Here is a 26,868-nt window from a genome sequence, read left to right on the forward strand (position 1 = left end):
CCCGGCTAATTTTTTGATTTATTGTAGAGGTGAGGTCTCACCAAGTTGCCCAGGCAGGTCTCGAACCCGTGGGCTCAGGCAATCCACTCACCTCAGCCTCCCAAAGGCGCGGGATTACAGGCTGAGCCACCGAGCCCGGCCTACTTGGAGTTTTTATTAAAGTTTTTTGGCAGAGGTTTTGTTTTTGTTTTTTTGAGTTGGAGTCTCATTCTGTCACCCAGGCTGGAGAACAGTGGTACACTCATGGCCACTGCAGCCTCGACCTGCTGGGCTCAGGCGGTCCTTCCACCTCAGCCTTCCAAGTAGCTGGAACTACAGGTGTGCATCACCACACCCAGCCTGGCAAAGTTTTAATTTGGGAGGCGGAGGTGAGAGGATTGCCAGAGCCCACGGGTTTGAGACCAGTCTGGGCAACATGGTGAGACCTCGTCTCTACAATAAATAAAAAAATTAGCCAGGCATGGTGGTGTTCACCTGTGGTTCCAGCTATTTGGAAGGCTGAGGCAGAAGGACCCCCTGAGCCCTGCAGGTTGAGGTGACGGCGAGACTCTGATTCCAAAAAAAAAAAAGAGAGAGAGAGAGATTTTATTTCTACTATGTATCTTTTTTTTTTTTTTTGAGTTGGAGTCCCACTCTGTCGCCCAGACTGGAGTGTAGTGGCCGCTCCCGGCCACCGCAGCCTCGCCCTGCTGGGCTCCGGTGATCCTTCCGCCTCAACCTTCCGAGTAGCCGGAATTACAGGCGTGCGCACCATGCCCGGCTGATTTTTTGATTTATTGTAGAGATGAGGTCTTGTTGCCCAGGCGGGTCTCGAACCCACGGGCTCAGGCAATCCATTCATCTCAGCCTCCCAAAGGCGCGGGATTACAGGCTGAGCCACCGAGCCTGGCCTACTATGTATCTTTTAATAGTGATTTTAGTCCTCAGTATTCATCTAATGATTCTTGTTATCCGGTGATATTTCAGCTTATAATAGGTCAAATGCCAATTAAAGAAATAATATCTAGTCTTCTCTTCCATAAAGAGTCTCAGAACAGTTCACAATGAAACATTATTTGAGCTACTCTGACCTATTTGTCTAAAAAAACGAGGGTTTATAAGCAAAGCAATTTTTTTCCTGATCTCTTCTTCCCCATTGACAGTAATCAACATAACTCAGTGTTTCTGTGTAAAGTAGCAGACCTCCTTGAGTGCTCTGATTTCTTCCACTTAAAATGAGGTATCACATAACCTCTTTAAATGTAAGGTTTTTTGTTTTTAACTCAGAGCTTGAAATCAGTCAGTTTACTGTTTCTACCTTTAATATTGAGGTAATTATCCAAGTGCAGTATTTTTTATAAATGTTCTTGCCACCTGTATTACAAGAAAATAAAAGGTTAATGAGACAGAATGGGAAGCAGGTATGAAGTATGCCATAGATTCAGCATATAGCATTTTGTAGGCCCAAACAGAGACAGGCAGTCTCTTATTTCAAGTAGGTCTTCCCATGCTTTTTTGCTTTTGACTTTTCATTTTCTACTCTAAATACCTTGTAGAAATTCTGCATATGTCTCAGTTCTAGAATGTTTTACAATTTGCGTTTGTTTAAATGAGTTTTTATTTTGAGGTATAAATTAAGCTATGGACTATTAAAAACACCTTTTGGGAGATTACATACTATTTCAGAATATTCTAATAAAAAGGTATTTCCATGTCCAGCTTGTTACAGATTTGTGGCTAACTAATTCTGTGCCCTAACTCTGTGCTTGCTGCTGTTCCATAGTCTTGCTTTCACTCTGAAATGTATTTAAATTGTCAGCACTTTAAGGAGCCTCTCATTCCCTGTCTGAAAGTTCTGAAATACCTTTGGATCAGCATAATGTTTTTGTTCCCCCTCAACTCTAGTAATAGAGTGGAAAATTAGAAAGTATATGGACTTTAGAGTCACACAGTAATGACTGTACTGTTACTGGTTGTGTGACCAAGAGCAAATAATTTAAATCTGACCCTGACTTTCATCTAGAAAGTGTGTAACTTGCAGAGTTGATTAATATTGAGGAGATACTTATAAGCCATATACTTAATCTGTCACCACATGAACTCTAATAATAATAAGCACCATCTTTTTAATCGTCAACCTCCACTATTTCCTCAAATAATGGACATAACTTTAGTTTAGAAAGTTTCTGTACTCTCAGAGTTCCTCTAGCTGGATCTTAATTTTGGTGATTCTCTAACTTTTTTTTTTTTTTACAACCTAGTGATTTTCTTTGGATTTCCTAAAACCAAGAAATGGTAGCAAGTAGATTTGAAAGCCATAGAGTAAGTCTTTGGAAATATGTATTAGAAAGTGTTGACATCTTGAGTTACTAAAGTTTAGCTAAGTACCTGCGAGAGGGCTAGCCTTGATTAGATTGGCAAGGAACACTACCTGTAGTTTGGGTGTGGTACAAAGTTAATAGTAGCATTGATAATGACTACTATAATTTATATAATAAATATTTACTACATTTTAAGCAATGTCCCTATACTGTACCGGTTTTCTGACTTTTCTGTACAGGGAATTCTATTTCATTTTGTTGGCTTTAAATAAATTAGTCCTTAAATTATTGTAGCTCTGTGCTCAGACCGTTTCCTCTGATGGACTGTCAGACCATGTTAGGCCCTATACCAACTGTACCTGGGCTCAGGGTGGACACATTTACTCTGTATTTGCCCCATGACCACCACCATCACCATGTAAGGGGCACTCACCTGGGCTCTGCCAGTGAAGACCATCCCTTTTTCTAACTTGAGCACCTTGTCGTAGGTTTCCTGAAAAACTTCCTTCATCACTTCTTGGAAACCTATATAACATGATCCCTGGATCTCATATCTAAGCCCTTCAAAAGGGGGTCCATTTGATTTCTTTCATATTTTTGTTCAGTTCATGTTACTAAAGTACAGACCCTTTTTATCAATAGGCTACACAATTACCTAACAGGTTTTGATACAACTTCCTAGTTGTTCCTCTTTAGAAACACTGGTTTATTTCTACGAACCAGTGGTGAAAGTCAGCCTACAGTTCTTTAGAAACCACTTCCTTTGCTACCCATGTAGGATTGGTAAATGAGCCTCTTCTCAAGCTTTCTGTTAAAATAAAAGTTTTTTTATTGTAGGAAAAGAAATATTAAAACTTTTATTATTTTAGTCATTTAAGTATGCATTCAGTGACATTAAGTACATTCACAGTGTACTTAATGTTGTACACAGTGTACACAGTATTGTGTAAACATTACTGTTTCCAGAACTTTTTCATCATCGCAAACGGAAACTCTGTACCCATTAAGCAATAACTCCCTGTTCTTCCCTTCCCCTCGCTTCTGGTAAGCTATTCTACTTTCTGTCTCTATGAATTTGCCTATTCTAGATACTTCATACAAATGGGATCATATATTTGTCCTTTCAGAGCTTATTTCACTGAACATGTTTTCAAGGTTCGTTCATGTTGTAACATGTATCAGAATTTCATTCCTTTTTGTCTTGATGTTTCATTGTATGTATATGCCACATTTTGCTTATCCATTCATCTATTGATGAACACTTAGGTTGATTCCACCTTTTGGCTCTTGTGAATAATATCATTATGAGCGTTGGTATACAAGTATCTGAGTTTCTGTTTTCTTTTGGGTATATACCTGGAAGTGGAATTGCTGGGATATGTGGTAACTATACGTTTAACTTTTTGAGGGATTGTCAACTTTTCCATAGCAGCTATACCATTTTGAATTTCCCACTAGCGATGCATTAGGGTTCCAATTTCTCTGCATCCTCACCAATGCCTATTAATTTTCATGTTTAACAAAAAGAAATTTATTTTTAAATAATAGCCATTCGAGTGAGTGTGAAATGGTATCTCACTGTGGTTTTGATTTTGCATTTTCCTTATGACTAATGATGCTGTCTTTTCATGTGCTTATTGCCATTTGAATCATTTTTGGAGAAATGTCTATTCATTGAAGTCTTTTGCCCATTTTTAAATTGAGTGGCTTGGTTTATTGTTTTTTTCCCCCCTCAATTGTAAGAGTTCTTTATATATTCTGCTATGTCTTTTTCTGGTTGTGTACTAGGGTAACGCTGGCCTTATAAAATGAGTTAGGAAGTGTTCCCCTCTCCTCAACTTTTTGAAAGATTTGGGGAAAATTTATGTTAATTCTTTTTTTCTTTTTTTTTTTTGGAGTCGGAGGCTCACTCTGTTGCCCAGGCTGGAGTGCAATGGCACACTCATGGCCACCGCAGCCTCGACCTGCTAGGCTTAGGCGATCCTTCTGTTTCAGCCTTCTAAGTAACTGGAACTACAGACATGTGCTGCCACACCACCCGGCTAATTTTTTGATTTATTGTTGAGATGCCCAGGCTGGTCTTGAACCCAGGGCTCAGGCAGTCCTCTCACCTTGGCCTCCCAAAGTGCTGGGATTGTAGGTGTGAACCACCGTGCCCGAACCTATGTTAATTCTTTAAATGTTTGGTAGAAGTCACCAGTGAAGCCATCTATTCTGGCTTTTCTTTGTTAGGAAGTTTTTGGTCACTGATTCAGTTTCATTACCAGCTATAGATCTAGTCAAAGAGTAAGTGGAAAAAGACCAAGACCATTCTGCTTAAATTTAACTGAACCTCTTTAATTCTCAGAGTGAGAAGAAATGAGTGACGGCAGAAGCCCAGAAGCTTTGAGGACTTTGGGTTCACCCACACAGTATACATTTTGTTGATTCTTAAACCCCGGGGTACTGTGAAACCAGTTGCTTTTTCTTCTAAAAGGTGCACAGTTCCTAGCAGGAAATCCATGGTACTGATCTTCTGTGTGCCTAACAGCAATTTTTAGATATTGTAGACAATACTAAAGATGTTCTAAAGGAGAATACAAGCATATGCTATGAGTACTCTAATTAAAATAGATGGTATTATCTTGTAAAAATCTACCAGCATGAATTAGCTCTAAATAATACTGTTTTTCTGGGATTTTATGATTCTGTTTATTTTGGCTATAAGTGACAAAAGTTCATGCTGAAAAAGCATAGCCAAAAAGGGGAATCATCAGCTTATTGAACTGAAGGAAAGATTAAACAGCTCAGCCTGAGATGGGTAAGGTGCAGTTCAGCCTGGGGAAGAATAGGAATAAGAGATCTAATTGCCTCTAGCACCCTTGTCATGTCTCCTCTCTCCTCTCTTATAGACTTTATCTTCTCTCACTGCACACTGGTCTCCATATAGCAGGAAATATGGGGGCTGACAGCACCAGAATTTAAGACCTTACAGATTCCATGGGAGAAAGAAGGACTGATTTTTACCTTCTAAATTCCAAGTTTTTAAGTCTTCGAAAAGATATATTAGCTCAGCAAAAAAGTACCCACCCTGCATCAACTAACTCTGGTCACTATTTTGTGAGAACATGGTAGCTCTACTAATAGCCATGTGGAAGAGGGTAGGGTATAGGAAGAATTAAGTTCCTAGGAGAATGAGACTGGTGAATGGGACAGGATGCTCACAATAACTTATGTATCCAAACTTATTGATGGTGTGGGATAACCGAATGAATGATACAGTGAGCAAAGTGTCTTAATTTTGAACCACTTTTTCTCAGAGGAGGGATTTGACCCAATGGTAGGTTTGTTTTTTGTTTCTGAGTCGGAGTCTCACTCTGTTGCCCAGTCCAGAGTGCAGTGGGATGTTCATAGCCACTACAGCCTTGACCTGCTGGGCTGAAGTGATCCTTCTGCTTCAGCCTTCCATGTAGCTGGAACCACAGGAATGTGCTATCATACCCGGATGATTTTTAAATTTACTGTAAAGATGAAGTCTCGCCATGTTGCTCAGACTGGTCTTGAACCCCTGAGCTCAGGCAATCCTCTCACCTTCTTCTCCCAAAGTCCTGGGATTATAGGCATGAGCCATGGCACCTGGCCCAGTGGTAGGTTTTATGTGCTTAGAATATGCATAGTTAATAAAACCTCCCCTGGGATTGCATAAGAGTTAGAAAGGTACCACAAATATAATTCCATTGTTATAGTTGCTTCCTACTATATCTTGCAACTTTTTTAAAGCAACTTTATTGAAATATGTTTCATGTGTCATAAAATTCACCCATTTAAAATATATAGTTAGCCGGGCTCAGTGGCTCAGCCTGTAATCCCGCGCCTTTGGGAGGCTGAGGTGAGTGGATTGCCTGAGCCCATGGGTTCGAGACCCGCCTGGGCAACTTGGCGAGACCTCATCTCTACAATAAATAAAAAAAAAAATTAGCCGGGCGTGGTAGTGTGCGCCTGTAGTTCCAGCTACGTGGAAGCCTGAGGCGGAAGGATTGCCGGAGCCCAGCAGGTTGAGGCTGCGGTGGCTGGGAGCGGCCACTGCACTCCAGTCTGGGCGATGGAGTGAGACTCCAACTCAAAAAAAAAAAAATAGGTTTGTGTTGTTTTAAATTATGTCTAATCTTTACTTAAATTGAATGTTACAGATTTTCTTTATGATTAAATTGTTTGCATCAGTCAGCCATAGTCTCTATAGAAGAAATTTTCTGTTCAAAATAGATTGCTCTCAAATGTTTGGTTGTAAAACATCAAATGATTTGCATTTTAAAATATATCATTTTATTTCAGGTTGCAGTGTAGGATTTTGGAAGTCCTCCCTCCATCACATCAAAATGGTTTTGCTAATGGACATGTTAGCAGTGTAGATGGAGAAACTATCATCATCAGTGATAGTGATGATTCAGAAACACAAAGCTGTTCTTTTCAAAATGGGTAAATTATTTTTATTAATTTTTACATTATTTAGCAGATTGACTAAAGATGTTCCAATGAAATAATTGTTCCTGCATTCCTTCTTTCCCTTCTTTCTTTTCTTTCTTACATATTCAGCCCATCTAAACCATCTGATTCAACAGGTGTTAGAATTTTCGAAATTGAAATTTACCTTGTTAACTAAGCTGCTGAAAAGCAATTGAAGCTAGCCTTCATTCAGTTATTTATACGTTCCACTTTTGTTTACTTGGGAAGATGTATTCTGTACTTTAATTATGAATTCTTACTTGCTTTATGATGTACATGGTAAAGAAACTATGTAACTACCTGAAATTCAGTCAATTGATGGCCTGTACTAGCTGTGCTGTTGGAGAAAAGTCACATGAACATGTAGATAGGTAGCTTAAAATCTCAGCTGAGTCTGCATCTGATTGAAAGACTGTTTAGATGTTTTAGTTTAGCAACCTCCTCTGTTCTCCATTACAGCTATTCTAAATTTTTACTCCTCTGTTCTGTTCCCTTTTAGGCACCTCAGATGTTAAAATGTTTTCTCCCACCTGGTATCTTTCATGCTTTCCTTTTTTTAGTGAACAGTGCCATAATATTCAGATAAGAAACCTGAGGCCACTCTTAGCTACTTCTCTTAATTACTTTGCTCCCGAAATACCAGTGTCTGTCAAGCTCTTTCAGAACCTTTTAAAGTTCTCACTTTGTCTGACATGAACTCCTGTAGCTATAACTAGCATTTGAGAATTGACTATGATCAGGCACTGTGCTAAGTGCTTTATATGCATTTTTGTCAGTCCTGGGAGAGTGCTGTTATCCTTATTTAACAAGAAAGAACTTGAGACTTAGGAAGGTTAATTGGCTTTGCACAAGGTGATCTAACTAGCACATTGTCTGACAGAATAAATTATTTTTAGGTGAGTGAATGAAGCATGGCATGGTCCTATATAATAAGTCTTTTGGTACATCTCATTTTTTCTTGAGTTGCTACTTTAAGCAGAAAAATTAATTGCTATAATCATTAAATACAGTGTTTGGGATGCAGAATTAGTTGATGTATGACCTTTAGCACGTATGACAGTAGTTCATGTGTTCTGTTTGGACGGTGTCCAAGATTGTAACCCTTAGATGGAGTTAGTTATACATCAAATGGGTGTACACATAGGTACAGATATAAGTAAAAATGCAAATATTCATTGATAATAATAGTTTCTTAGTCTCATAATTTTATTGTAGTGCCTTTTGAAATTCTTAATTCAAGATAAAAAAAACTAAGCCAGTCTTAAAGGATTGAACACATACTTTGTATATAAAAGATATTTTTAAAAATTGATATTTAAATATGGCAAACATTTATTTGAATTTTTTATTTTAAAATGGTGAGTGTATCATTTAAGATTATTTTGTAGTAACTTTTAATATACTTTTCTGATTCTCTGAGGTGCTCTGAGGTGCTTTGAGATGAGGCATGCTATTATTAGTTCATGAATGTCCTTTCTCTTTTTAGATTTGAACATAAGCTACCTGTATATTTGCTAACTTGTTACCTTGAATACAAAGGAAATTTGGGGTTTTGTTTTTTTTTTCAGTTGGCATCTCACTCCGTCACCCAGGCTGGAGTGCTGTGGCATACACGCTCACAGCCACTTGAGCGTTGACCTGCTAGTCTCAGGCGATTCTTCTACCTCAGCCTTCAAAGTAGTCAGAACCACAGGTGCATGCTACCATACCCGGTTAACTTTTTGATTTATTGTAGAGATGAGGTCTTGCTAAGTTGCCCAGGCTGTTCTCGAACCCATGAGCTCAGGCAGTCTACTCACCTTGGCCTCCCAGAGTGCTGGGATTACAGGCTTGAGCCACTGCACTCGGCCACAAAGGAAATTAATTCAAAATCCCAGTATTAGTATTAGTAAATATTTTGCCTGTTTGTTATATGTAGCATTTAGAAGAGGATTTCTGTTGGTGAATCCTACTTGTGCTACTTACAACAAGCTTACCTCAAGTATAGTAGAATTTGAACTTAGACTAATCAGTCATAATTTCCTCCATAAATAGGCTGTGCCTTATCTATCCCTTATATATAAATACTTGGAATAGATCCTTATTATGAGAAAAGTGAATATGCCATTTGTTCACAGATATTTTTAACCTGTTTGCCTATGATTAAGGAATCCGAGCCTTCATTATATATCAATGTCATGAAATGCCTACTTGTTTGTAGATTGCTACAGCTGTATCCTATCCTCATCAGATACCAGGAATGGTAAAAACACAATCATCTTTAGACCTTTACTCTGTTATTTCTGTTAATTCTCTAATTTTAGTAGTAAGAAATTTACTTCTAGGTAAATTTTCCTGCCAACAAAACAAAATCTGGATTTTCCTGTGTTTCAGTAGATGGTTTGAAGACTAGGGAAGGAAACAAATATTGGACATTTTTCATGAGTTACACTTAAAACAGCACTCAACATAAGTTGCCTTCATTCCTCAGAATCATCTGTATTAGTAGATGAACATATTCTCCATTCCTTTAGGAGAAATGAAAGTTCATGTTAGAATTTGCTCAGCATCACTCAACTCATTGTGTCTGATATACTCAATGTTGTCAAGCTGTCAGTTCTTCCCAACTTGATCTATAGGCTATCCCAACTTGATTTATAGATTCAATACATTCTCAATCAAAATTCTAACAAGTAATTCAATGGCTATCAACAAACTGGTTTTAAAGTTTATATGAAGAGGCAGGAGACCCAGAATAGCCAACACAATATTAAAGAACAAAGAGAACTGATACTACCCAATTTCAAGACTTGCTATAAAGCTACAGTAATACAGAAAGTGTGGTAGTGTGGTGAAAAAATAGGCAAATAGGTCAGTGAATCAGAATAGATATCTCAGAAATAGACAAAGTAAGCAAAGGCAAAGCAATGAAGCAAAGAGTCTTTTCAACAAATGGTGCTGGAACAACTGGACATCTACATGCAAAAAAAAAAAATCTAGACATAGACCACAGACCTTCCACAAGAATTAACTCAAAACGGATCATAGACCTAAATGTAAAGTGCAAAATTATAAAATCCCTAGAAAACATAGAAAACCTAGATGACTTTGAGTATGGTGATAACTTTTTAGGTACAGCACAAAAGTCATGATCCATGAAGTAAATAATTGATAAGCTAGACTTTATTAAAATTTAACACTTTTTTACTCTACAAAAGATATTGTTAAGAGAATGAGAAGTCAAACCACAGACTGTATTGCAGAAGACATCTGGGCCAAGTGCTGTGGCTCACATGTATAATCCCAGCATTTTGGGAGACCTAGGGGCAGGATTGCCTGAGGCCAGAAGTTTGAGACCAATCTGGGCAACATTGTGATACCATGTCTCTAAAAAACATTTTTTTCTAGATTGGCTGGGCATGGTGGCACATACCTGTAGTCCCAGCTACTTGGGAGGCTGAAGTAGGAGGATCGTTTGAACCTAGGAGTTCAATGCTGAAATAAGCTGTGATTGGGCAGCAAAGTTAGACCTTGTGTCTAAAAATGAAATACAATTAAAAAAATTATTTTTAGATGTGTAAGATTTACTGCAGTATACTCTTAACTAGATTTTTGTTTTAAATTTTATTTTTCAAATTACTAAGTTATTTGTGTGCTTTCCCTCTTCTTTTCAGGAAGAAAAAAGATGCAGTTGATCCCTTACTATTTAAGTATAAGGTGCAACCCATTAAAAGAGAATTATATGAGTCTGCTGTTGTTAAAGCACCACAAATCAGGTAAAACTCAGTATCTTCTCTATAGTAGTTTGAAGTAGAATAATTATATATGTTAGATTATGAAGGTGTGATGTAAAACAGATGGTTTGTGTTTGTTGCAAGTGATTGCTTTCCTTTTTAAAATAAGTGTACCTTTGTATGGTTGTAGACCGATTACAATGAATCCTAAGAATCCTAATGGACTCCTTGAGCCCTTTGTTTAGGTTAGTAACTAACCCCAGATAATCTTCTATCTTAAGAATTAAGAAGGATCCTATTTAGAAGTAATTTTCATGAGAGAACTCAATTTTCAAGGCTGAGAAATTTGATGATATTTACAGATAACACTTTTGTTATATTTTATTCACCAGGCACATTTGATCAGTCTCTTCCTATCTCTTAAGAAAGGTAAATCATAAAAAATGAGCATCTGTAAGGCTGGGCTTGGTGGTTCAGCCTGTAGTCCCAGCATTTTGGGAGACTGAGGTGAGTGGTTTGCCTGAGCCCATGGGTTCCAGACCAGCCCTGGCAACTTGGCGAGATCTCATCTCTACAGTAAATGAAAAAATTAGCCAGGTGTGGTAACCCGTGCCTATAGTTCCGGCTACTTGGAAGACTGAGGCGAAAGGATCGCTGGAGCCCAGCAGGTTGACACTGGGGTGGCCGTGAGCCTGCGTGCCACTGCACCCCAGCCTGGGTGCAGGAGTAAGACTCCAACTCAAAAAAAAAAATGAGCATCTTTACAATTTTCTGTTTGAGGCCTAACCAAGGAGAGGGAGACTATCAACAGTTAATATATAAAAAGGACTGGCTCCAGATTACATAGATTCCTGTTGCTGCCTGTTGGAATTAGGCTCTTAATCATCTGAAAGTAAGATGACATTATCAACCAGCTTATCAATTTGCCATCTAGGAGTTAGTCTTGCATTTCATTTAATGAAAAGTAATTTTTACTGTCTCTTTCCTTTGCCTCATATATTTTTGTGTCTGAAGAAAAGTGATAATATAAGTGTTTAGAGAATCCTGAGTCAGATAAATCACTTTCTCTAGCTATATTGAGGTATGTGTGGTTTGTTGGTTGGTTGTTTAGTTTTGAGGACTCATCGTTAGTTTAAGATCTCTAGCACATTCTACATTTTATTGTGTATTGAAAAATAATATTCCTGGCTGCGTATGGTGGTTCACACCTGTAATCTTATCCCAGTGTTTTGGGAAGATCAGGTGGGAAGATTATGAAGCCAGGAGCTCAGGACATGCCTGGACAACATGGTGAGACTCCTGTTTCTACAAAAAAAGCATTTTTAAAAAGTGAACTGAGTATAATGTCATGTATCTATGGTCTCAGCTACTCAGTAGGGTGAGATGAGAGAATCACTTGAACCTGGGAGTTCAGGGCTGCAGTGAGTTATGTCGTGCTACTGCACCCCAGTCTGGGCAACAGCAAGACCCTGTCTCAATAATAATAATAATGATCCCAAGTTAATGTTCATGGATTGTTCAGACTTTCTAATTTACTTAGTTAATATACTTAGCTAACAAGGCTGTAAGCTCATTTTCTTCTTAATTGGTAAGTCGAAGAATTATGAGAAAGTTATACTTCATAATAGAAGACTTAAGTGACTTGTAGTTCTTTGTTAGCATCAAAAGAAAGTAAAGTGCTATTCTTTTAATAAAGAGACAGTAATATTCCTCTAACAAAGAAGACCTGAAACTCTAGAGTAGCACTGACAAGTAGAACTCTCTGTTATATTTGCAGTGTTGGATGTAAGCTGCTCAGTATGATTGCCAGTAGCCATGTGTGGCTGTTGAACATTGGAAATGTGGCTAGAAAGAATGAGGAACTGAATTTTAATTTTTTTATATAAAGCACATGTGGCTAGTAGCTACCATATATGCCAATGAAGTCCTTCAAGACTAGTTTATTTATGTATTCAGTAGTCATAATGAATGACCTCCTCTTTGCCAGCTGCTATATGATACAGGGATACAGCAGTGAACCATAACTTGTTCTGATGGAATTTTAAGTCTAGAAAATGAGTACAATCATCCCTGGTATCCATGGGGGATTGGCTTCCAGAAACATTGGATGCTCAAGTTCCTGATATAAAATGGTATAGGATTTGCATATAACCTATATACATCCTCCCCTATACTTTAAATCATATCCAGATACTTATAATGCCTCAATGTAAATACCATGTGAATAGTTATTAAACTGTATTGTTTAGGGAATAATGACAAGAAGGAAGTTTGTACATTTTTTGTACAGATGTAGTTTTGTGTTTTGTTTTGTTTTTTGAGTTGGAGTCTCACTCTGTCACCCAGGCTGGAGTGCAGTGGCACACTCATAACCACCTCAGCATCCACCTGCTGAGTTCCAGCAATCCTTCCACCTCAGCCTTCCAAGTATCTGGAACTACAGACGCCCGCTGCCATGACCAGCTATTTGTATTTTATCGTAGAGACAAGGTCTCACCATGTTGCCCGGGCTGGTCTTGAATCTGTGGGCTCAGGCAATCCACTCACCTCAGTCTCCCAAAGTGCTGGGATTATAGGCTGAGCCACCGAGCCTGACCTTTTTTTCCCCAAATAGTTTTGATCCATGAATATGGAGGACTGATTGTATATATTTTAGAAGGGCCACTACTTAAAAACTCATGTATTGGCTATTGTTTTATTTTCCAAAGCTTTGGTCCCTTCCCCTACCTTGGGGAGGTGAAGCTCCTTTCTCTTTCTCTATAATTTACTTTCTAAATAAACTATATTTTCCAATCAAAAAACCCCCAAAATCCATGTATTGTTTATTCCCCTTATATAATAAGTCTTTAGCTTGGCTTTTTCTTGAAAGAATATGTTGAATTCAATTAAAACATTTACATTTTTCAAAAAAGACTTGTGTTTTTATTGGTTTTGTTTGTGGTAGTGTTTATTGGCATTATGGTTTTTATTTGGGGAAAAGGGAGAATCAGAAATAGTATGTTTTAGAATAATACCAGTTCTCTTTAATTTTCATCCCACTGATTTGTTGGCTGCTATATGAGGTTTAAATACAAAATATCTTAAAATTTGGTAGTACTTAGTGTTATATGCTATCTTGTAGTCTACTGATTTTAATTTTTTTTATTTTTATTTTTGAGTTGGAGTCTCACTCTGTCACCCAGACTGGAATGCAGTGGCCGCTCCTGGCTACCACAGCCTCCACCTGCTGGGCTCCAATGATCCTTCCACCTCAACCTTCCAAGTAGCTGGAAATACAGGCGCGCACTACCACACCTGGCTCATTTTTTTATTTATTGTAGAGATGAGGTCTCGCCAAGTTGCCCAGGTGGGTCTTGAACCCGCATGCTCAGGCAGTTCACTCACTTCAGCCTCCCAAAGCGCAGGATTACAGGCTGAGTCACCAAGCCTGGCTTGATTTTATTTTATTTTTTAATTTTTTTATTTTTTGAGTTGGAGTCTCACTCTGTCGCCCAGACTGGAGTGCAGTGGCCACTCCTGGTCACCGCAGCCTCGACCTGCTGGGCTCTGGCGATCCTTCCTCCTCAGCCTTCCGAGTAGCTGGAATTACAGGCGCGCGCTACCACACCCAGCTAATTTTTTGATTTTATTGTAGAGATAAGGTCTCGCCTGCCCAGGCGCAGGTCGTGAACCCGCGGACTCAGGCAATCCACTCACCTCAGCCTCCCAAAGGCGTGGGATTACTGGCTGAGCCACCGAGCCCGGCTTGATTTTAATTTTTTAAAGAATTTTAGTGATGATACTTGTGGGGCTGATAATCTAATTTTATGAATTTTGATTTACCATCTGTAGTATATTTTCCTTAAAGTTTATTTGATTTCTAAGCGACTCCTAAGCAACAAATGTATGTACTGTTTTTGTAGTAGGTTTTTATAATAGATCCACTAAAATAGATCTTATAACTTTCCATATAAATTCCTCTATGAAAAGTTTTTCATAACTTGTACATAAATATTATTGGAAGATGAAATGTCTTTTGATTCCTAGGCTTGAAATACAGGTTATAAGTTTACAGAGTTTGAGTTGAACTCCTTGATAGTAACAGTACCCTTTTACTTCCTTTGCCTTGTAGCCGAAGAAAGCATCTGTTTTCTCGTGATAAGCTAAAGCTTTTTCTGAAGCAACACTGTGAACCACAAGATGGAGTCATTAAAATTAAGGTAATCAAATAGCGAAATTATTTGTTGGAAAAGAAAAATGGGTAGTATTATAAAGTTATAACATTGCAGAAATGTTATTTCAAAGATGGTTGAAGATAGCACTCTTAATATGGAGTAAACTTTTAGTAATTAAAAAATACTTATTGGGTTAATTACTGTATTTAGAACTGCTGGGTGGCTCAGTTACCACCACTTTTTCTTCCTTATAAAAAAGCATTGAACAGGGCTCCACTAAGTGTCCCACACCTATAGTCCTAGCGCTTTGGGAGGAGGCTAAGGCAGGAGGTCAAGGGTGCTGAGCCACGGTGGTGCCACTGCACTTCAGCCTGGGTGACAGAGTGAGACCCTGTCTCAATAAAGAAATAAATACTAATTTTTAAAAAAATGTAAATATTCAACTCACTTTGGGGTAGAGAAGTGCTAGTAAAAAATAATAGAATAGAACCACACACCATGGTGCTCATCTGTGGCCCCAGGCACTCAGGAGGCTTCTGTGGGAGAATAGGTTGAAGGCAGGATTTCAAGTCCAGCCTAGGCACCACTGTAAGATCCTGTCTCAAAAAAAAAAAAAAGTGGGGGAGGCAATACAATGAGTTAAAGCGCTATAAATATCTGTCACAAATTAGTTACTGTATGCTTACTTTGTGCATTTTATTATATGTATATAATATATATTATATAATTTCTTCTTTTTTTTTTTTTTGAGTTGGAGTCTCACTCTGTCGCCCAGGCTGGAGTGCAGTGACGGCTCCCGGCCACCACAGCCTCGACCTGCTGGGCTCTGGCGATCCTTCCACCTCAGCCTTCCGAGTAACCGGAACTGCAGGCGTGTGCTACCATGCCCAGCTGATTTTTTGATTTATTGTAGAGATGAGGTCTCGCTGCCCAGGCGGGTCTCAAACCCGCAGGCTCAGGCAATCCACTCACCTCTGGCTCCCAGAATGCAGGATTATAGGCTGAGCCACCAAGCCCGGCTTATATAATTTCTATATATAAATGTTAGATCAAAAGAAGGGAATTTAAAATTTTTTAAAATTTCTTGTAGAGACAAAGACGAAGTCTCACTATGTTGTTAAGGCTGGTCTCAAACTCCTGGACTCAAGCATTTCCCCCCCCACCCCACCCCTCCACCTCAGCCTACAAAAGTGCCAAGATTACAGGTGTAGGCCACCATGCCTTGCTTAAAAGATGAGAAATTTTAAAAAGAATGAGTTTACATGAAAAATTGCATTTCATATCTCTAGAGGCAAGATGAATTGTTTAATTAATAAAACTGGTCGGTGGCTCAGTCTGTAATCCCAGGACTTTGGGAGGCCGAGGCAGGTGGATTGCCTGAGCCCACGGGTTCAAGACCAACCCAGGCAACTTGGCAAAATCTCATCTCTACAATAAATCAAAAATTAGATGGGCGCGGTAGCGTGCACCTGTAGTTCTAGCTACTTGGAAGGCTGAGGTGGAAGGATCGCTAGAACCCACAGGTTAACACTGGGCTGGCTGTGAGTGTGCCACTGCACTCCAGCCTGGGCGATGGAGTGAGACTCCAACTCAAAAATAAATAAATAAATAAGCAGTCTGGGACAGTTGGTTCACCATTGGAGAAATAAAGTTAGATCTAACTAAAAAAATAAAATAAATTTTAATATTAAAGATGCAAAGTACTTAGGGATAACAATAGAAAAGAAATACTAAAGATAAGATTGAGTTGACCACATAAACATACAGGTTTAAATGTCATGAATAGATTTTAAGGGCATGCCCTATAGGAACCATAGTTTCAGTGACTACTAGAAGGAACTCAGATTAATTAAAAAAACATAAGCATCCCAGAAGATAAATGGACTAATAGACATGATTAAAACTCGGTGTATGTAATATAGAAACTTGAAAACATGAGATAGAGTTATCTGAAACATTTTTTAAAATGTGAGCATGTTGCTAGGCTTGATGGTTCAGCCTGTAATCCCGTGCTTTGGGAGGCTGAGGTGAGTGGATTGCCTGAGCCCGCGGATTCAAGACTCACCTGGGCAACTTGGCGAGACCTCATCTTTACAATACATCAAAAAAATTAGCCGGGCGTGGTAGCACGCGCCTGTAGTTCCAGCTACTTGGAAGGCTGAGCGGAAGGATCACAGGAGCCCAGGAGGTTGAAGCTGCGGTGGCCAGGAGCATGCCACTGCATTCCAGTCTGGGCGACAGAGTGAGACTCCGACTTAAAAAAAAAAAAAAATGTGAGCATGTTTATGTATCTGTCTTGATAAGAGGACAATGCTTAAATGATGGTTTGTCTATAGTGCTGAATACCAGGTAGGCAAATTACAGAATGCTTACAGAAAGTTTCAATAACTTAGATACTTGTGATACATGGCAAGAACAGTTCCTGGCACTTGGTAGGCAGCCAGTATATGAATAGTTATATATGCATATTGTAAACAGCAAATTGATAACTTCCCCTAATCTACAAATATTTCTTATACATCAAGGCTTAAAAACCCAATTGGAAAATGGTAATGAAAGATATCAGCAAGTATTTCACCAACGCAAAAGTCAATAAGCACAGAAAGAAGCTCAACTTTACTTAATAATCATATGAAAAGTAAGGTGGCAGTAAACATTTTTCATTTAGAGTATGATAGAAAATCATTAGTGGATATTCTGTGCAGGCACACACAGACATAAACAACTGCTATTAGGAGTACCTGCTAATACACAAAGATGTGGGTCTTTATGTTTATTGTGTATATGAATAAAGAACTTTGGCAATTAATGTATTAAAAACTATTTTGGCCTTTTTTGAATGTATGTATATTTGAGAAGGAACCACCCTTGTACTTTATATTCATATTTAAAGGGCAATTCTACATACTCAAGGTTATGTGGGATAGTATATGACCATCTTAATAGAGTCTTTTTTTTTTTTTTTTTGAGTCACTTTGTTGCCCAGGCTGGAGTGCAGTGGCATGCTTATAGCCACCGCAGGTTCAACCCACTAGGCTCAGGCAATCCTTCTGCCTCAGCCTTCCAAGTAGCTGGAACTAATGTTTTGACCTGGTCTTTAACATCATTAATAGTGGTTGTATGACATGTTAGGGCATGTGGTTTACTAATGTGTTGTTATTGTATCCTATGTCTTTTTTTACTCAGGCATCATCTCTTTCAACATATAAAATAGCAGAACAAGATTTTTCTTATTTCTTCCCTGATGATCCACCTACATTTATCTACAGTCCTGCTAACAGACGAAGAGGGAGACCTCCCAAACGAATATCTGTTAGTCAGGTAAGTAGATAACTGATAAAAATTATATTTTAGCTGTTAGTAAAACAGTACTCAGAATCAAGAACTATGTTTGGCTCCCCTCACACCCATAGCCTATAAGAAGAAATTTATTACTTCATGAAAAGAATGTAGGTGTTGTATGTTCCTAACTGCTCAGCAGCAGTGAGACTTGCAGAAGTTTCTTTATACCAAAGTGGAATCAAGCATGTAAGCATTTACAGAAATGTAAAGCAGGTGAAAATGCAGGGAATAAACTGTGGGATTGAAGTGTAAAATAAAGAACAAGAAATTCTGACAGAAGGAAATTGTGGGGGGGGGCTCTAAGAAGGCAATAATGCTTGAGCTAGACAAAATGTAAGATTTCTAATGAGGAGGAAAGTAGGAAAGGTATTTGAGGCAGAAGGAAGAACATGAATAAAGGTTACAAGGTATTCCTTTGTGTGACATCAGTAAGTTGTACAGTGTGCTATGGCCAAACTGTAAGTACATAGAGCAATGTAATGGGGCGTAAGGGAGGAAATCTGTAGTAGTTTTTGAGGCTATCTAGTTTCTCTGTACAGTGAATGATAGAAAAGTGTTCTTTCCTTGACCATATTCAATTTGCTTAAATGTTTAATTATTTGTGTTATTTAGTGACTGAAAATAGGATTTAGCCCAAAAGTGGTGGCCTAAATCCAAGCAAATAACCGTGTACTGATTCAGTGTATGTAATGAGAGACCTTAGAATGCAAAGCAAATCTTCCTCAGAAAAACTCCTTAGGGAGTTTTAAGGATAGAAAAAAATGCCTCAAAAAGGCAGTTTAGGGTGAATACTGTGTTTACTTCTGTGCTCACTTCCCATTTGTCTTTCTCATTTTTAGCAATTCCTCCCTCAAGTCATGACCATTTCCCAATTCAAGGAACAGATACTATGAAAGTTTCTGGAATAATTGGACAAACTAATAACTATGGAATTACTTGATTTGGAGGATATTTATTTTGGATTATTCTGATCCTTTAATTCCCTTTTATTTTTAAACAGATTCTCAACTCTGTCACCTAGGCTGGAGTACAGTGGTGTGATCATAGCCCACTGCTGTAGCCTCAAACTCCTGGGCTCTAGCGGTTCTCTGCCTCAGTCTCCCTAGTAGCTAGGACTACAGATCTACGCTACTATGCCTGGCTAATTTTTTCAAATATTTTGTAGAGATGGAGTCTCACTATGCTGACCAGTCTGGTCTCAGACTTCTGACCTGAAGTGATCCTCCTGCCTCTCTCATTCTATTTGTCTTTATGTTTTTCTTTTTTTTTTTTTCTTTTTTGAGATAACGTCTCACTCTTGCCCAGGCTGAAGTGCAGTGACACATTCATGGCCACCCCAGTGTCGACCTCCTGGACTCTGGTGATCCTTCCACCTCACCTTTCCAAGTAGCAGGAACTACAGGCATGTACATACCATGCCTGGCTAATTTTTGATTTATTGTAGAGACGCGGGCTCAGGCAATCCTTTTACCTCGGCTTCACAAAGTGCTGGGATTACAGGCTGTGCCACCCAGCCTGGCCTTTTTATGTTTTTCTTACCCTCTTTCTTATGCATTGTTTCGTTCTCTTCTGCTAGTTATGGATTGCTGATGGCTGTAATGATTTACAAGTCAGTTTCCCACTGCTTCTAAGCGTAGTTTGCAGCATAATTAGCATGATTTAGAAATTTGTTAAAGAAACTTTGAGAGTCTTTTCCAGGTTTTAACTGATGGCTAAAAGAGTTGTCTGTGAGATTCAGGGGCATGTGAAAAACCTTATATGGAGAATGTTCTATGTATTGCTCTTTTTTTCCTTTTCCCCATGCCCTTCTGTATCTCTTCTCAGTACTTTTTTTATTTTATTTTATTTTATTTTATTTTAAAGATGTGGGGTACAATTCAGGATTAGGTAGATATGTGATCATCCTACAGGTAAAGTTTAGGCCTCCCTTTGGTCCCCACTTTGCCTGGTTTGAGATCAGGTACACTTATTGATGTATTTGTGTTATGTGACAGTGTACCCTCTACTGCCAATCCCTTTCTTATTTATAGTCTGCTTATGAGTGAGAATATGTGGTATTTGGTTCTTTGTTTCTGTGATAGATCACTAGTACTATAAACTCTAAATCCATCCAAGTTGCCTAAATCCGTAATTTTGTCCTTTATGGCTGCTTAACACTCCATCGTGTATATGTGTACCACATTTTTTAAATCCAGTCTGCTTTTGATGGGCAGCACAGTTGGTTCCATGTTTTTGTTATTGTGAATAATGCTGCAATAAACATACATGTGCAGGTATCTTTTTCGTAGAATGGTTTTAGTTCCTCTGGGTATATTCCCAGAAGGGGGATTGCTGGGTTGTATGGTTGATTTTTAGATCTTTTAGGAATCGCCACTCTGTTTTCCACAGAAGTTTGTACTAATTTACACTTCCACCAACAGTGTAGAAGCCTCAGTACTTTCTTAATGGCACACAAAATTTTTCTACTGCAGGTGAAGCTTGTTCCTCTTCCAAACAATTTTCAATACAATAAACTGCTTTTCATTTTATTCCTGTTGTATAAGAAACACTTTATTACACATTACATATCATCTTTAAATCTTATAGTAACCCTTCAGAATAAGTAGACTGGGCACAGCGGCATATTATTGTAGTCTCAGCTACTCTAAAGTCTGAGGTAGAAGGATCACTTGAGCCCAGGAGTTTAAACCCAGCCTGGGCAATATAGCAAGACCCTATTTTTTAAAAAAATAGATAGGATATTATTCTCAAAGTAACACAACCTAAAAGCTGGAGTTTGAACCTGAGTCCAAAACTAGCCCCTTGCTCTTTTTGCCTTTCTTCAATGATATAGTATGATACTGATACTGTTATTCATTGACTTTTTTTAGCAATTTAATTTCGAGTATGAAATAACTAAAGCTAGAATGATTAATTACCACACTTTTATTTTCCAACTCCAATTCAAAACTCTCTCTTTTGTTTCTTTCCTTTTTTTTTTTTTTTTTTTTTGAGTTGGGGTCTCACTGTATTGCCCAGGCTGGTGTGCAGTGGCGTGCTCATGGCCACCACAGTCTTGACCTGCTGGGCTCAGGTGATCCTTCCACCTCAACCTTCCAGGTAGCTGGAACTACAGGCATGCGACACCATGCCCAGCTAATATTTTGATTTATTGGAGAGATGTGATCTTACCAGGTTGCTCAGGCTGGTCTCAAACCCGTGGGCTCCAGCAATCCTCTTACCTAGGTCTCCCAAAGTGCTGGGATTATAGGTGTGAGCCACCACAGCCAGCCAAAACTATCTCTTTTGGCTGTTAGAATTTCCGTTTCAGAATTTACTCAGAATCTGGAACTTCAGCTATTACAAGCATTCTCATATTTTAATTATTTAAAATCTGAGACCAGGCATGGTAACTCAGTGTCTATAATCTCAGTACTTTGGGACACAGAGGCAGGAGGATTGCCTAAGCCCAGGGGTTCAAGACCAGCCTGGGCAACTTGGCAAGACCTCGTGTCTACAATAAGTCAAAAAATTAACTGTACATGGTGGCTTGTACCTTTAGTTCCAGCTACTTGGAAGGCTGAGACAGAAGGATCACTTGAGCCCAGCAGGTTGAGGCTGTAGTATCTGTGAGTGTACCACTGCACTCCAGCCTGGGTGACAGAGTAAGACCTCTGACTCAAAAAGATCAATGAAAGAGAATAAAATCTGACTTCTCTGCTAAACTATAAGCACCGTGAAAGCAGAGACCAGGTCTATCTTATCACCACCCTTAGTACTATGCTTGGCACATGCTGGGTACTCAAATATTTAAATAAATTACTTATGTTTTATTACATTTACAAGAAAAGAGATGATAAAACAATACATAAATTAGGTTAGAGATATTCTCACAAGAAATAAAGTAAAAATAAAATTTTGACCTTGTTTAACATTGGCCACAAGAATGTTTCTGACATGTCTTTTCTCTGCATCTTTTACATTTGATGCTTACACCATCTAGTTCATAAAGTAATCTGGAAGTTTTTTTGTTTTACTAATGCATATTTTTAAAGACTCTTTATGTATTTTACCAGTTATTTTTCCTGGAATGTTTTGCACTAATTGGTAGAACTATAGAATTAACCCATGTTCTGTTTACTCTATGATTAGAGTTATTAAAAGTTCTGTTAGGGTGAGGGGGAGAGGTGCAGGGAGGCGCAGCACCACTGGGGCTGGCAAGCCGGAGGTGCACTCTGGCAACCCAGAGATCCAAGTAAATGCAAAGAATTGCAACACAAAGAGGTTAGAGAAGAAAAGATTTATTTAAGAAGAGTTTATCCCCCCACAGACAGGGAGTGGGCCTACACTCTAGGTGAGTGTGGCGGCTTAGCCCCCCAAAGGCCTGGCTTAAATCCCTTTCTTGGAGATGTTGCACGTGACTGCCGCCATGACTTCCTTATTGACCACTTGTGGATGTCTTGGAGATCCTGTGACACAGAGACCCATTAATGTCCACCCACATTATCATAGCCCTTAGAGAAGGGTGTGACAAGAATTCTAATTCTCACCTTCCCAAACATTTCTTAGAGTGACATTCCTTAGAGTGAATGGAGGGTGCACCTCCCCTTATCTCCTGGGCATTCCCAGTGGGTAGCTTCAGGGGATCCGTGGCTTCCCTATAGATAGTGCCCAGTCTACTGGAAGATCGAATCCCCACCTGCTCTCCCTCTGAGCGGCCATAACTTTTGTAATTACAAGTTTCATGACTTTTACAATCCTTGCCCAATGCATGGTGTCTTAGGCCTTGTAAATTCCCTTTACTCTAGGTAAGTTTGATTGCCTCTGTGAGATATCTCTAATACGTGGCACCAAGAAGTCTGTTTCTGAAAAGACAAAGTCGGCAAAGTTAATTTTACCTAAAGTGTGCATTTCTCCAAAAGCATAGCTTCTACTTTCTCATCATTGTGTCAGGGTTTAAGAACAACATGAAAAATGGCTTCTCACTCTCAGTCTGTCCTTTCAAGTTCTATTATACTTTAGAATAAAAACTCATTTTAGTAAAAATGAAGTGTAATTGGTGAGAGATTTAAATATTTTGTTTTTTATTCTTACTGTAAGAACCAGGCAGACCATCAGTTTGTAAAATTTGTGGTTTACAACTTTAGTTTCTTGGTTTGTTTTTTAGGACAACGTTGTTAATAAACAGACTATTACAGGTTATAGGAACAAAGCTACTAAAGAAAGAGACAAACTTTTGAAACAAGAAGAAATGAAGTCACTGGGTGAGTTTTATATTCTCTTCAAAAACTGATTAGGAGCAAGAAAAACTATTTCTCTGTGCCTGCATGGGTCATGTTTCTAAAATGATATATTTCTGGTTTATTGTTTTAAAGTGTAGTTCTTTTTTTCTCTCAGATAACTATTTGTTTTTTGTTTTGTTTTGTTTTGTATTGAGTTGGAGTCTCACTCTGTCACCCAGACTGGAGTACAGTGGCCGCTCCCGGCCACCGCAGCCTCGACCTGCTGGGCTCCGGCGATCCTTCCACCTCAGCCTTCCAAGTAGCCGGAATTACAGGCGTGCGCTACCACACCCGGCTGATTTTTTGATTTATTGTAGAGATGAGATCTCGCTGCCCAGGCAGGTCTCGAACCTGCGGGCTCAGGCAATCCACTCACCTCAGCCTCCCAAAGGCGCGGGATTACAGGCTGAGCCACCGAGCCCGGCTATTTGTTTTATAAGTAAGACCTGTTTATCTCCTTTTTTTTTTTTTTTTTTCCCTCCACCCTCACCCCCTCCCCTGTTCATCTCTTAAAATAGTTTTTCGAGGTATAGCATATCCCTCTCTTAAACTGCTTAACACTAGCTTAAGCAGAAGTTGGGAGTTTCCACGGCTTACAGACCATCAGGGGCCATTTTGTTTGACTCACACAGCCTTTTAAAACATTGCTTCCCAAACTTGAATGTACATATGAATCATGTGGGGATCTTGTCAAAATGAAGGTGCTGTATTTTTAATGCGGTGATAACCTTGCTGATGCTGGCCTTCAGTTCACACTTTGAGTATCAGAGCTTTCCAAAGGCAGTGATACATTTGTCCTAGTGCTACAGTTTGTCTTAAACTCGGCCAATTTGCCCTTCCCATTTTAATCATCTGCTGACTTCCTCCAGGAATTTTATGAGTCTCTACTAATCTCTTTAACCTGAAATTATTTCAGGGATTCTATTATGTCAAAAAATGCCAAGTGTTATTTTTTGTCTGTATACAGTTGTAAGTTTGATTTTCTTCACAGCTTTTGAAAAGGCAAAATTAAAAAGAGAAAAAGCAGATGCCCTAGAAGCAAAGAAAAAAGAAAAGGAAGATAAAGAGAAAAAGAGGGAGGAATTGAAAAAAATTGTTGAAGAAGAGAGATTAAAGAAAAAAGAAGAAAAAGAGAGGCTTAAAGTAGAAAGAGAAAAGGTATTTATTTATGTGCATTAGCTGAGTTCTCTACATGGTAGTAATATTACTTTACATATTTGAATTCATGGTTAATTTTCAAATGCTTTTGCCATTTTCATTCACATTTATGAATTTGCATAGAATGCTGATAAATTACATTGGTTTATGCTTTGGAAAATTTAATGAATGATTTAAGGTTCAACATATGTTCATGTGCCTTTACACCTCACCAAACCCTCTTTTAGAGGGCAGTTCTAAATGATTTTTTGTGTTATTTAGACTTCAAGATTTAGGGAAGATGATATATGTAAAACTTTAAAAGGTAAAATACAGAGTATGAGAAATAAATTCTATAACTAACAAGAATTTATTACAGTGTTCTTATCTTCCTTGAAAGATAAGATGTCTGTAAATGTAATGTTTCAGCAAATCTTTGATTACTGTCTTCACTGCTAGATATTCCTTAGAGAATTCCACAGCTAGTTTCCTCCAAAGTTTTCATAAGTTTTCTGGGATTTTCATAAGTACCCTTAGAGAAGTATGTTCAATGCTTTGCTGATTTAAACTGCCTATAGTCTCTTGAATTTTTTCAAATAGGCCATTGAGGTGGTGTTTGAGAGCTAATCTAGCTAATCTATGTGTACATCAGAAAATGTAGAGAACAAAACAGTCATCTGTAATCGAATGATAATATTTAGGGATAAATGTAATACTTTGACTCATTTATTTCAGTTTGTAAAAAAATAGATCATCCACCATTTAAAATGTTAAGTTCCTTTTTTGCCTAACATTATCATAAACATTCTTTCATGCTATTTTTTTTTTGAGTCGGAGTCTCACTCTGTCGCCCAGGCTGGGGTGCAGTGGCATGCTCACAGCCACCCCAGCGTTGACCTGCTGGGCTCTGGCGATCCATCCACTTCAGCCTTCCAAGTAGCTGGAACAACAGGTACATGCTACCACACCGGGGTAATTTTTTGGATTTATTGTAGAGACGAGGTCTCGCCAAGTTGCCTGGGCTGGTCTCAAACCCGCAGGCTCAAGCAATCCATTCACCTCGGCCTCCCAAAGTGCTGGGATTATAGGCTGAGCCACCGAGCCCGTCCCTTTCATGCTATTAAATAATCTAAGTAGAGTGAAAATTTTAGCGACTGCATAATAATTCATTAAATAGTCTGTGCACGGTGACTCACACCTATAGTTCCAGCACTTTGGGAAGCCGAGGAGAGAGGATTGTCTTAGCCCAGGGATTCAAGACCCTCCCAGGCAAGTTGGAAGACCTTGTCTCTACAATAAATCAAAAAATTAGCCAGGCATGGTGGCGCTTACCTGTGGTTCCAGCTACTTGGAGGGCTGAGGTGGAATGATCGCCTGAACCCAGAAGATTGAAGCTACAGTAGCTGTGATGGTGCCACTGTACTCTAGCCAGGGCACAGAGTGAGACTCCTACTCAAAAAATAAATTAATTAAAATAATTCATTAAATAGCCATACTTAAGTGCTTTGCAATTTTTTGCTCATAAATAATACTATGTTCAAATTTCTTTCTGTGTGTGCGTGTGTCAGAGTCTCACTCTGTCACCCAGAGTGCAGGGCAGTGGCATGCTCACAGCCATCGCAGCCTTCACCTGCTGGGCTTAGGCAATCCTTCTACTTCTGCCTTCCAAGTAACTGGAGCTACAGGCATGTACCACAGCGCCCGGCTAATTTTTCTTAATTTATTGTAGAGATGAGGTCTTGCCAAGTTGCTCAGGCTGGTCTCAAACCCGTGGACTCAGGCAGTCCTCTTACCTTGACCTCCAAAAATTCTGGGATTATAGACATGTGCCACCGCGCCCAGCCCAATGTTCAAATTTCTGAATAAAGTCTTTCCTTCTTTTGGACTATGTCCCAGGATAAATTTGTAGAAGTATAATAATAGGTCAAAGGGTAAGAACATTTTTTAAAAATTTTTATACACCTACATAACTTAAGTGTTTGCCAAACATACTTATTTACACTCTTAGCAATAATAAATGAAAATGCTCATTTTATTGCATCTCACAAGAGTTATTTTGTGGGGGTAAGGGTGATATAACGTATTTATGCAGGCTACTCAAACATAGTTAATAAGTTCTGTAACTATTTAGGCATTTTATGTTGAAAATTTGATAAATGCACATCTGTTTACCTTTGGTGTCCCTAAATTTCAAAGGAAGAGAATACTATTAACTTACATTATATATGCCTATTAGAAAATAATATTTTATTTGCATTGCTTTATTGGACAACTTGGGGTGGGTTGGAGTCAACATTTATCTTGTTTCAAATACCAGCACCCAGAAGTAAGGGTTTCAAGAGACCAAGTGAGAAAGATAAATAGCCTGGACTGTAAGAAAGAGAAATCCATCAACTGTATTCTAGTTGTTGCTTTGTTACCTCTGTGTCTCTCTAGGCTGTTGTCAGATTCAAATGACTCTTTTTTTTTTTTTTTTTTT

At 38.7% G+C, this 26,868-nt stretch overlaps 1 protein-coding gene across 2 annotated transcripts in view; it reads left to right on the forward strand.

The window, feature by feature from the left end:
• The window catches only part of BAZ1A (bromodomain adjacent to zinc finger domain 1A), a 94,837-nt gene that overhangs the window by 24,332 nt on the left and 43,637 nt on the right, over positions 1–26,868 (forward strand). For both annotated transcript variants that reach the window (XM_021719233.1, XM_021719234.1), the window contains exons 2-7: positions 6,612–6,755; positions 10,436–10,537; positions 14,607–14,694; positions 17,836–17,970; positions 23,138–23,234; positions 24,244–24,410. In XM_021719233.1, coding sequence (XP_021574908.1) covers positions 6,612–6,755; positions 10,436–10,537; positions 14,607–14,694; positions 17,836–17,970; positions 23,138–23,234; positions 24,244–24,410 — 733 coding nt within the window. The remainder of the gene's footprint in view (positions 1–6,611; positions 6,756–10,435; positions 10,538–14,606; positions 14,695–17,835; positions 17,971–23,137; positions 23,235–24,243; positions 24,411–26,868) is intronic.

Source organism: Carlito syrichta, unplaced genomic scaffold, assembly GCF_000164805.1.
Source record: "Carlito syrichta isolate Samal-C Ts95f unplaced genomic scaffold, Tarsius_syrichta-2.0.1 Scaffold314334, whole genome shotgun sequence".
In the NCBI taxonomy this organism is placed as follows: Eukaryota; Metazoa; Chordata; class Mammalia; order Primates; family Tarsiidae; genus Carlito; species Carlito syrichta.